Source organism: Sander lucioperca, chromosome 11, assembly GCF_008315115.2.
Source record: "Sander lucioperca isolate FBNREF2018 chromosome 11, SLUC_FBN_1.2, whole genome shotgun sequence".
Lineage (NCBI taxonomy): Eukaryota > Metazoa > Chordata > Actinopteri > Perciformes > Percidae > Sander > Sander lucioperca.
This window is the reverse complement of record NC_050183.1, coordinates 38,451,453-38,463,548: the sequence shown is the minus strand read 5'-3', so window position 1 is coordinate 38,463,548 and position 12,096 is coordinate 38,451,453. Positions and strand designations below refer to the sequence as shown.

General features: G+C 40.7%; 1 protein-coding gene across 1 annotated transcript in view; it reads right to left on the bottom strand.

The window, feature by feature from the left end:
* Positions 1-2,409: 2,409 nt before the first annotated feature.
* zgc:92140 (uncharacterized protein LOC447854 homolog) overlaps positions 2,410-12,096 on the bottom strand; it is a 28,215-nt gene continuing 18,528 nt past the window's right edge. Inside the window, exons 3-6 of the mRNA XM_031318312.2 lie at positions 8,188-8,273; positions 6,718-6,785; positions 5,604-5,664; positions 2,410-3,902 (exon numbers count right to left, since the gene is read on the bottom strand). Of these exons, the coding sequence (XP_031174172.1) occupies positions 3,855-3,902; positions 5,604-5,664; positions 6,718-6,785; positions 8,188-8,273 (263 nt within the window). The 3' untranslated portion in view covers positions 2,410-3,854. The remainder of the gene's footprint in view (positions 3,903-5,603; positions 5,665-6,717; positions 6,786-8,187; positions 8,274-12,096) is intronic.

Below are 12,096 nucleotides of genomic sequence, written 5' to 3'. Positions count from 1 at the left end.
CTTAAAGCTCTATTTCTTACTCTCACACACACACACACACACACACACACACACACACACACACACACACACACACATACACAAAGCAGGGAGGAGTGGGCTCTTTATTGGTACTTACGTCAGGGTGGAAAGAACATTTTCTTGCCTATATTCCTGTCTGAGGTTAACGGGCAACATCCGTCTCTTCCTCGCTCTCCCACATTCTCACTTTCCCAACTCTCTCGTCTTAATTTCTCGCTCTTACCTCGCTCACCTCTCTCTCTCTGTCTGCCTCCAACACACATTTATTTCTCGATGTGGGGAGCCTTGCTGCGAGCACTGGCCCATAGGGAGCCTTTTATGCTGCTGATGTGCAGTAGCTACTGATTGTAACCTCATGTGCCCCTGCAAGTGAGTCATGAGAGGTAAAGAAGGAATTTGTGTGTATGTTATGTGTTTGAGAAAGATAGCTGGATGCAGCTATTAAAGAAACGGTTAGACTACTGAGTGTTTCTTTCATGATGTGGTGATCAACTTTACCACTGACACTCAAAGCATTGTGGCGTCCGCTCCCACAGGGTGCACATTAGGCCGAGCTGAGGGGCAGATATCGATTCAGCACTGTTTGGTTTTACATACTATACACATTATACAGTCATTTGTGAAGAAAAGTTGCTCAGTTGTAAGTATTATCACTCTATTGGTCATTGTAAGGACAAATGATCAGTGTCCTTATTATGATGGATGACAACTATTATTTATTGCACTCTAATTAGTTTTGCTTTCATGTTTGACGGAATGTTGTCAATTAGCTATCAAACTCTTCGAGAAAACTATTTTCTGTTTATATCTTATCATTCATTCCCTGCACGTACATTCCCAATAACGGCCATAAAATAATGAATTATTACTAACATACATAACTAACTACATGTCGTGTTGTGTTTGTATGACAATTACATTAAACCTGCAATAACATAACATTTTGAGGCAGCAGAAACACTGACATATCACCTTATAAAGCTCATATGGAAAATATGTTAGCAAACGCTTACCTATGTATAGGTCCAACAGATACGGAGCAACATTAGATTTCATTTGGACTCATGTTTGTGTCCACCTGACAAATATATATATATATATATATATGCCCTCTCTTTTAGCTCTGTTTTGGTCTCCACCAACTCCTTAGGGAAATATCTGGCTCTTGGCTGCTTAATAATCCACTATGTTCACCAGGTAGTTGCTAATGGCCAGAAACGACGCTGATGAGATTTGTGAGAGTGAACCCCAACAGTAAATTCCCAAAACAGTGAGCTAAACACGCTATAAAGGTCCATAGACCCGAGGGGAACTGCAAATTTGGATGGTTCTTCACTACAAGTAACCCCTTTTACATTACAATTAGTAATTTGATCCATTGTTAATATAAAAATATATGTTAGTGCAGCTTTAATTGGTTTTATTTTCAGAATTATTTGAAGTGAGCCTATGTCATTTAAACAGCAGCCAATGTGGCTATATGTGAGAATCGAGGGATAATGGTAAATATTTAAATGTAGTATAAAAGTAGCACAAGTAGAGAAGACACATAAAGTCATCAAACTGAATCAGCAATGTCAGTTACACAGCAACATTTATCTACAGTTTGCTAGCATTAGCTAAAAATTAGCCACCTTTAAGCAGACCAAGTGAGGACGCAGTACCAAAACCCCTGGTTGTATTGATGTGCAAGGGTGTTTCAATGCTCATGAATTCCATTTTTTAACTTTGCTGTCTTGTCTAAGAAGAACAATATATAATTTATATATGTAAATGTTGTTCTAATGCATCTCTATGTAAAGCTCTTTGAATAGTCTGTTTGAAAGATGCTAAACTGGCCAACAGTTATTGGGATGACTTTGCATTTTTAAGCCATATTTATTTAGTTATAGATTTTTATAGATTAGTTCATTTTTAATTAGGTAACTTGATGTTTGTAAGTTGAACCTGGGAACAAAAATGAAAAAACAACAACCTTAAATCCCCCCAGCAAACACACCTAATGTTAAATTGTGTATTTGATTATGGGTGAAATGCTTTGTTTCCGACAACATATTGCCTACCAGACTGCAGAACTGATATTGTGCCAGCAGGTGGCATAACACAGTCTTAGTACTCTGAGTGAATCTGCTCTGACTGCATGGCTATAGGCAACATGACCACAGGAAAATAGACTTCACACTCCTCAGTACACTGCCGGCATGATGCTGCTCCATTACTCAGCTTAGACACACACACACACACACACACACACACACACACACACACACACACACACACACACACACACACACACACACACACACACACACACACACACACACACACACACACACACACACACACACACACACACACACACACACACACACTGAGATGCCACACATATTAAGCGCTTCTTCGTTTTTATTTTTAATAGAAAAAAAGTATTCAAAATAATACAACAGGAAGTATCCGGTAAAGATGACAACAGAAAATGTGATCCAGTCTGTGTCTACACAGCAACCACGCATCCTCTACTTGAGCTCAGCCCAAATTTTTGCTTCAGTGCCACAGTGTGTATGGATGTGTCTGAAACTGAATCAAAGGAGAAATAGAGCTTTACAGAAAACCTCTGATTGATGCACACGATAGTCTGCTGGTGAAATGAAAGGGATATCTGTGTGTGTGGTTTATATGTACATGCTGAGTGTTGGAATGAGAGTGTGCTACGATATGTACAATAAAAGACTCCATGGTGTGTGTGTGTGTGTGTGTGTGTGCGTATGTCAGCTATGATCTGCAGTGTTATGTTATATCAAGGAGGATGGATTAGGTTGAGACAAAGATGCTCTGAATTAACACAGCGTTAGTGTGCCTGCTGTGGTGAGGAGGATGATAAGGGAGTTGATGATGATGATGAGGATGATGATGATGATGAAAAACTGCGAAGGAAGCCAAGGGTAAAGCAAAAAAAAAAAAAAAAAAAATCAGAAAGGGGAAAAAAATAACTGAACAAGTGGCTGCGGAACACAATAATAAAAAAAAGGTCCTTGACTTCAGAAGGCAGGAGGAGTTTTGAGTTTCTAAATCACCGGCTCGCTCCCTACTCTCTCTTATTAAAATATCACAAATTTTACACTCTCTCTTCCCTCACCCACGCTCACCCATTCTCTCAGTTCGTCATGGCCCAGGCTGGCCTGGCTGTAGGTAGGCAGACCAAAAAAGTTCTGTGTAGATCCTGGTGTTGTTACGTAACTCCTCTGCTTTTAAACATATTTTCTTCTCAGGGCTTCCTTTCTTCTTCACTTGTGTGTCTCTCAGTCCTTCACACACCCACCAAAGACATTTGTGCTCACTTCCTTTGTCCATTTGCAGGCCTTAAATATTCAGGATCGGACTACGGAGGTACAGACGGACAGATACGGAGGGACAGATGGAGGGATGAGGTGCTGCTGCTGTCCTGCTTGAGGAAATTACTCTGTTTGGCCCAACTGTGTCCTTTTTGTCACGTCCTCCTCCATCTCTCCCTCCTTTCATCTGTCTGTCCCTTCATTGCTCCGCCATCTCCATCTGTCCGCTCAGGGGCCTGAAGGGATGAGGCGCTAAGAGAGGATGGCTATAGTCGCTGAAGAAAGTCTTCTTCATCCCATTCTCTCTCTCTCTGTCTCACATTTATCCCCCACTCTTTCACTTTTGATTAAAATACTATCTTTGCCATACATTCAAAAACACATACAGCGTCCCTTCACATCAACGCCCCATTGGTTAAACACTGATTCAACACACACACACACACACACACACACACACAGTGAGGCTCTCTGTGGGGGGGAATCTTGGGGGCCTCTGTGCTATGTCCCGTCTTCCCCCATCTCCTCCTCCGAACAGTAGTCTCGCCCCTGCAAAGAAAGAGATATGAAATATGAGATGTGCATATTGTTTATGTTTTTCTACTTTAATTTGCTCTTACCCTCGTCTTTTTGCAGGTACTGGCATAGAAAATACGGGATGAGGCCGTTAAATGCTGACAGGTGTGCTGTTATCTTGCTTTGTTTCTTCCATCATGATGAAACCCAACTCCCTTCCTTTCCTCTCCAGAGCCTGTCTAACTTGTGCGTGCTGTCTCGATTTAAATAAGGCTGCCTCAGTGGTACGCTGCAAATCAGTGGCGGAAAGTAACAAAGTGCATTTAAAAAAGTATGGTGCCTAAGTACTACTTGGAGGTACTTAACTGCTGTATTTCCATTGCATGCTACTTCATACATTTAATTCACTACATTTCAAATGAAAATATTTTCCACAAATTTATTTTTCAATTTTAATTCTCCAGTACATTAGTTACATAGTTAATGGTTACTTTGCAAATTAGAGCTGAAAGGATTAGTCGATTAATCAATCGTCAAATAATTAATCTGCAACTGTTTGGATGATTAATCGTTTTTTTTAAGCAAAATGCCAAACAATTTGCAAGGATTTCATGCTTTTCATTGTTTTTGTTGGCCAAAACAGGCAAATCTGAAGACATCATCCTGGGCTTTTGGAGATTATGTTAGTGAAAAATCTTGATTTTTAATCATACTTTGTGGACCAATCAATTAATTATTTAAAAAAACAATTGGCAGATTAATGGTGAATTAAAAGTAATCATTAACAGCAGCAAATGATTACATACAATATATTTACACATCAAGCGTAGTTTAACATTAGCATTCATTTTGGGTGTTTCTGGCCAATAATCTGGTAAATCCACTAGCGAAATGCTCCACAATGTTCACCAGCTAGTCGCTAACTTCATCTGTCTGTCTTTTGATGCTGAGCAGGTAGTGTACTGTAGGTTTATCAGAGCTTTTTTGTTAAGGTGGCCAGCCAGAAACTATGCTGATGAGAGCTGTACCACAAAAGTAAAGTTACGGGCCCGAAAACCGAAGCAATTCGGTGAATGCTCCATCGAGGGATACTTCTCTGTTGGTTCATTAATATTATACTTCACATTATACATAACAATTTAATCCATTGTTAAAACAAAAATATTTATTAGTGCAGCTTTAAGTTTCTTTTCTATAATTCTATAATTAGTTAAGCTTTTTTTAATTTTTTGTTTTATTACAGGACTTTTACCTGTAACGGAATATTTCTACACTGTGATATTGATACATTCTTAAAAGTTAAAGAACCTGAATTCTTCTCTGCAGAAAACACACTGACTTGTTTCAAGGAGGGTTGAAAAATGAAATGCATCACACCAAAACTGAATCCAGCGATTATTCACCATCATTTCACTCTGCAACCTCATATACAGTCAGAAACAACCAGTGTTTAAGTGGCAGACTAAGAGTAGTAAGTGCTCATCGCTGCAGCGATGACCTGTTCCTCCCCCTCACACATGCGGAGCCGAGTGTTGAGTTTGTAAGCAGAGTGACAATGTGGACTAATGGATGTTGTTGTTGTACAGTCTGTCTCTTTAAATGTTCAGACCCAGCTGTGTCACTAAATGCTCAGAGACCCAGTCCATGCCCCCCTTCTGCCAACACACACACACACACACACACACACACACACACACACACACACACACACACACACACACACACACACTTCACCTTCTCAATCTTCTCATCCAGCATCCTGAAAAATTCCTGCTGGCTCTCTGACGTGTGAATACTGAGAGAAGAAAAATGGAAAAGCAAGAGGAGGGGGAGAGGAAGTTGGAGACGAGGAGGAGAAGGGAGGCAACAAATACATCATGAGAATTTTCCATTACACCCCCCACACAGCGCGCGCACACACACACACACACACACACACACACACACAATCTTCACTGTAGTGTGAGAGAGGCGGTGGAGGAATATAAATAATTATTTTATAAAAGTATTATCCCAATCTCTCATCCAAAGGCTAAATACTGTGCAGCCACCAACAACCAATATGTATACATATACAAAACACGCACACACAGTCTGGGGTTGTCCAAGAGACAGCATTACAAAAACCAGACACAAAATATCACTTACTTCACAAATCATAATATTTACATACTAATTCGACGTTGCATCTTAATGGACGGTGGACATAACGTTTATTAAAGGGTCAGTTCAACACATTACTATTACAACAAATGTATCAGTTTTCACTGGAACTCCTTTCTGTTGAAGTAACCCTAACCCTATGAAAACGGTTCACAGTGAGCTGGCAAAAAAATCCCACCACCATGTCTATTAGTAGCTGTTCTGGAGCATTCCATTACATCGCACGATCTTCCACAGTAGATGAAGTGTGACATTGTTTCTAAAAAGGCATTTTGCTGCTGTTGAATGTTAAATACTATCTGATAAAAAATCTGTATGGTAGCTCTGTTGGTAGAGCGGGTGCCCAAATACAGAGGTTTACTCCTCGACGCAGCGGGCCCGGGTTCGACTCCGACCTGTGGCCCTTTGCTGCATGTCATTCCCCCCCTCTCTCTCCCCTTTCGTGTCTTCAGCTGTCCTGTCAAAGAAAGGCCTAAAAATGCCCATAAAATAATCTTTAAAAACAAAACAAAAACAAAAATCTGTATGGCTACCACTGGGAAAAGTGAGAAAATGTGTTTTTTTGTAATTTGAGTGAACTGACCTTTTAACAATATTTGTGATGAAGTTATCAGAGCTGTCCATATATTGTTACAGTCTCCACCAGACTTTTATTTCAGTATGCAGACTGCTGCTGGCCACTTACTTAGACTTGATGTTTGCCGAAGAGACCTCTTTCTGCTGTTTGCCCCTGTACTGCACATTACTCTTCTCCTAAAAAGACAGACACAGACACAGACACACACAATTTAGTTTTCATTATTAGCTCATATCAGCAAACAGCCACACCGTGTTGTATCATCTCTGATGAAGGTTGTACTGTTTGCTACTGAAAATACTGAGAGGGAGAGAGAGTGCATGTGTGTTTGTGTGACAAGTGCCTGCTGTAGTGACAAGTGGTAGGAAACAAATACTGGTCTAACCACATGTTGTAGCTGCACTGGAGGTTACCTGGCTATGTAAAACTGTGGTCTGGGTCTTCCAATAACTCAACTACATAAAATAACATACCTCCTATTTTAAAAACAAGACAACAGCCATCTAAAACAAAGTATGCAGTTCAGAAAATGTGTGTTTGCTTTGCAATAAAAAAAGAGCCAAGCTGTGTGTTTGTTGCATCAGGAAATGTTAGGAAAACACTCCAGTGATAATGGAACTGAACATCAACCTGCCAAATAGACTATACTCTTGCATATTTACAAGAATGTTCATCAATATGCAATTTCCCTATTTTAAATAAATAAATCTCAATGAGTACATCACCTCACGTCTGCATAACTTTATTTACAACCAAAGGGCTAACAAATCCTTCCTTTGCATGTGGCCGTCATCAGAGTATAACTCAAGCAGCATTTGATCGGATTTCTTCACATAAAATCTTTGCTTTTCCTGTGCTGCTGCGCCATCAAGTTTCAAAGGATAAACGGTGCTTCCCTTCTTGGTTGTAGCCTGTTACTGTGATAAGGCCGGTTTTTGAGCTGCAGTAATGTAAATTAGTGGCAGTGTGACTGCTTCTGTTTTTCAATCAGGATTTCTAGTTGCATTCGTTATTTTTTCACAACTTGCAGCCAGGACACCAGACAGACTGACCTGATTTACTGAAGGAGCAAACAGGCTCTCACTTCACACTACCACCCTTTTCAGTCATTTGGTGTGTTGATAAGAGTATAAAACACGTACAAGCTTTATACATTGGGAATTAATGTCCAATAGGGATTGGATAGTGAGGTTTAGCATTGGTTATTACAAAAAACGACTTCTTCTGAGACAATATAACATTTCTTTTCGCTGTTTAAGAAGACCACAGGTTTTGCAGGAAGAGAGCAAAACCAACCAGGTCATCAGCCCCCACATTCCTCAAACACCAGCATGTTGTCTCTACCTGCTATGAGGCACCTCTTTGTGTGTTTTTGCACGTGTAGAAAATACAATAAGTGTTTATGTGCGGGCTGCTGAGGCTGACGGGAGCTGCCTTTGGACACAAACACAAGCCTGTTCGCTTGAGCTGATAAACTGTCAGGAAAAGGTCTGAGAATGTATGTGGATGACGGGCTGTCAGTGGATGGTGTGTGTGTGTGTGTGTGTGTGTGTGTGTGTGTGTGTGTGTGTCTCTCACCAGGTTCTCCTGGTTGCGTGCATTCACCCGGTTTTCATCCCCTCTCATGTACTTCACCTCCTCCACTCCCTTCATCTTGTATTCGTCTGAGGAGAGTGTTTCAGACAGAGAGAGAGAGAGAGACAGAGAGAGAGAGAGGGGCATGATTAAAGGAGGAAGAGAGAGGCAGAAGGGAAACAAACAACATGTATTTATCAGGCGTCTCCCAGAGAACAAACACTGACTGATTCACCCTGGTCAATATGATCTAAATGGCTAAAATGACTGAACTATGTCATATCGGCTTCACTGTACTCTCACTGCATTATGTCAACATTACCAATGACTACATCATTGATTTCAGTTATAATTTGTTCAAGGTAATCTGATAACTACAGCCTGATACTGCGTTTTAGAGAGTGGACATGACAGCCGAGATGTAAGTAGGAGGACACCAGTCATCTCCTTTCCACGTTAGCTACAGCAACTCATTTGAGGAAAGAAAAAACAGAGCAACAGCGAGAGGGAATAAACGTGTATGTAAAGTATGAGGGGGTACAGAAGGAAAAAGAGGGAGAAAAAACAGGGAACAGATAAGAAGGAGAAAACTGGAGGGGATTAAAGATCAGTCGAACAGCTTCTAGGCTACATGGACATCTTAGACAGTTAATACAGTTAAGACAAGCTCAGCGTTGAGAACCGTTAACACTTCCTCAAAACTGCACAGCACCGCCACCACGCCCCGCAATGTGCATCCTAAATCACTGCTAGGGGTAGAAATGAGGGCAATAAACCTGAATGTGTTGAATTCTCTTACTGATCCAAGGTCATGCGTATTGCAATTTTCAATACACTGTTTGAATACCATAGAATTAAAATAGATGCAATAACCTGAAGTTCAACGAATCAATCTGCCCACAAGTCCAGGATCTCTATTAATCAGGACAAATATATGTGAAGTGAGTAAGCCTGAGAAATTAAATATCATGCACCGATGCATTAAAAAGTAGCTATTCTTACATTGACATTATAAAAACGACTCTGAAATTGTCGAAATCTGATTGTGGAATAGATGTAAGATCATATTGTCCAGCATAAGTAAAACTATATATGTATAGCAGTATATATTTTTTTAATACTAGTATAGTATTTTCACATCACGGAATCATTATCACATTCATTTTCAGACATTGTAGTATGACTTAGCCTCTGCTGACCTCAACATTGCTAACGCTATGTTCTTACTACTCTTATGTTACCACACTGCACATAGCTGTACATATCTGTCTATATGGTACAGAATATCCATATTTATTCTGTTGTTCTTATTACATATTTTGCTACTACATTGCACATATCTGTACATGTTGTTCATACACTGTTCATATTACATAGCCATATTTATTCTGCTCTTATAACACTGCAATATATTTCGTGTCCTGCCTATGCACCACCTGTCTATACTTGAATATCACATTGCACTTTTCTGCTTTTTTGCACTTCTGGTTGGACGCAAACTGCATTTCGTTGTCTTTGTACTTGTACTCTGCACAATGACAATAAAGTTGAATCTAATCTAATCTAAACTAAATGTTCCAAATCACACCTTGGTTTGCTCTTTCACTATACCCTACATATATCCATACTCTCTAATTACTGTATGAATATCATCATTTTGCGTTGTGTACATGTGGTGTCGCACAAGTTTAATTTTCACATCTATCAAATGTGACACATTGATTGTAGGGTTGCAAAATGTAGTTAATGTTATGGACAACAAATTGAGAATTTGGACATTAAAATAAAATGGTAGAAAGTTAATATAATGCACTCTATAGTACTGTAAATGGGAAGTGATTTTGGACACACCCTCAGCTCTCAGCGCATTAATGCCCCAAAAAACCTTGAAAGACCCAAAACAGGAAGTAGAACCCCCAGTGGTGCTTATACCACACAATAGACAATCATATCACAATAAATTTGACAGTGATGTAAGAGTATACAACATCTATAAACTCTACATGCAGGACCTTTACCTAAGACCAAACCCCACCTAACCTTGAGTGGAACAATACAAGCATACTGGCATTTCTGCTGACTACCTGGATGTTGGACATTTTACTGATAAAGCAGCCGAGATTCTGACACGCACACCCCAGCTCTGCCTTATCTGTTGCACACTTTGTATTTTGCCCTCCCTCTATCAGCAGTCTGTCTGTCTGTCTGTTTATCCATGTGTCCGTCCCAGCTGAGGCGTCCAACCCTCCCTCTGCTCTGTTGTTCACACCTAGCACCTGGATCACCTGTGTGTGCGATTGCTGCCGTGTGTGCGATCGCCTGTGTTTCTACATCTTTGCTGTAAAGCCAAGCACGGCCTGCTTTTGTCAGATAACCGCTGGTGATGTGAAAATAAATTTAAAGAGAGAGCGAAAGAGAAAGCATGGGAGGTGGTAGATTTAGGAGAAAGAGAAGGAGGTGAGAAAATACAAATGCCAACTACTTTTCTGCTGTTCCGTTTGTCTCAGGAATGTAAACCAGTCGGAGCAAAGCAGCTCCTGTCTGAACATGCCGACACAGACAAACTGTGTTATAACACTAAACAGGCTCCCCGAACTAAGATCTGCTCTGTAAACATGCAGCACGTACGGTGCTGCAGAAGGAAACAGAATTAAGAGCCATTTCCTCTGCTCTCCTGCATATTACAGGGGCAAGCCACATTCAATCCAAGCTATATAATCCGTACCTTGAGGTGGATACAGATGAATAGGAGGGGGTGAAATTAGCTGCTGCTGTGGGCTACATAAATAAATCTAAAAGGACATTTTGAAGCAGCAATTGAGAAAAATGTCATTTTATAATTTGGGTGAGCTGCAGCCCGACGGGTTAAAATGGCTGAATGTTCTGCTCCTGTTACAGGATAGTCACTGAGCTTACTGTGACGGGCATAGATAGATCAAAGTGACCCAGCTTACACCAATCAAGACTCATCACATCATAGACATTGCTTCAGTTTAGATAGGAGCAAAAACTGGTCATGCTGTGCGTGTAGTACGTGTGTGTGCGGCATGTGTCATTGTCACAAGAAACGACAGAGTGTTTCGTCACGCCGATGCCGGGCTCGCTTTGGGGGAGAGAGGGGAGGGGAACCGTCAAGAGAGGGGAAGATGAAAGGGAATAACTATTTTGAGAAGCCGTGATTTTATGATGTGGACATCTTTCTCATCACTGATTAGAGACCGTAGCTCTGCGCTGACCTTAAGGTACAAACAGTCACTGCGTGTGCACACGAGGGTGCGTGTGCACAAGTGCGTTTCTATTTCAGATAACGACGCTGTGTCTTTGAATCAGCGCGTTTGTCATTTTATGCAAGTCTGGCGTTTGTATAGGTGTGACATTAAATAGCCATCTTTGTGCGCGTTTGTGTGTGCATTTGTGTGTCTGCTCTAGCTGGCTTGCCAGTCCTGTGGCTATGTCACTCTGTCCTTCCTGCTGTGTGTCCTCCCTCCCGGCAGCTCTGGCTCCAGGCCATCTCACACTCACACTCACACACACACACACACACACACACACACACACACACACAGATCCATTACTGTAGTGCCAACTGTAAACTGTAATCTAAAAACACATGATACAATAATTATCAGATTAAATGAGAATCTGACTTCTGGTTCCTAGGCAGAATATTCACACATTCATTATCACCATAATATTAAAAAATGTACACATGCTGTTTGAACAAACTTCAGGCTCCATGTCCAGGGAACCAAAAATGATTATCATGTCTGGAATTAGTCAAATTAAGATGCCTGGAGAAAGACTGGATTGTGTAAACATTTGGGGCTTGCTGGGACTGTTTCTTTAAATATCAGAAGGCAGAAACATCCTTTATGGAGTCCATCCTGAGGTCTGTGCTGTGACAATGACAAG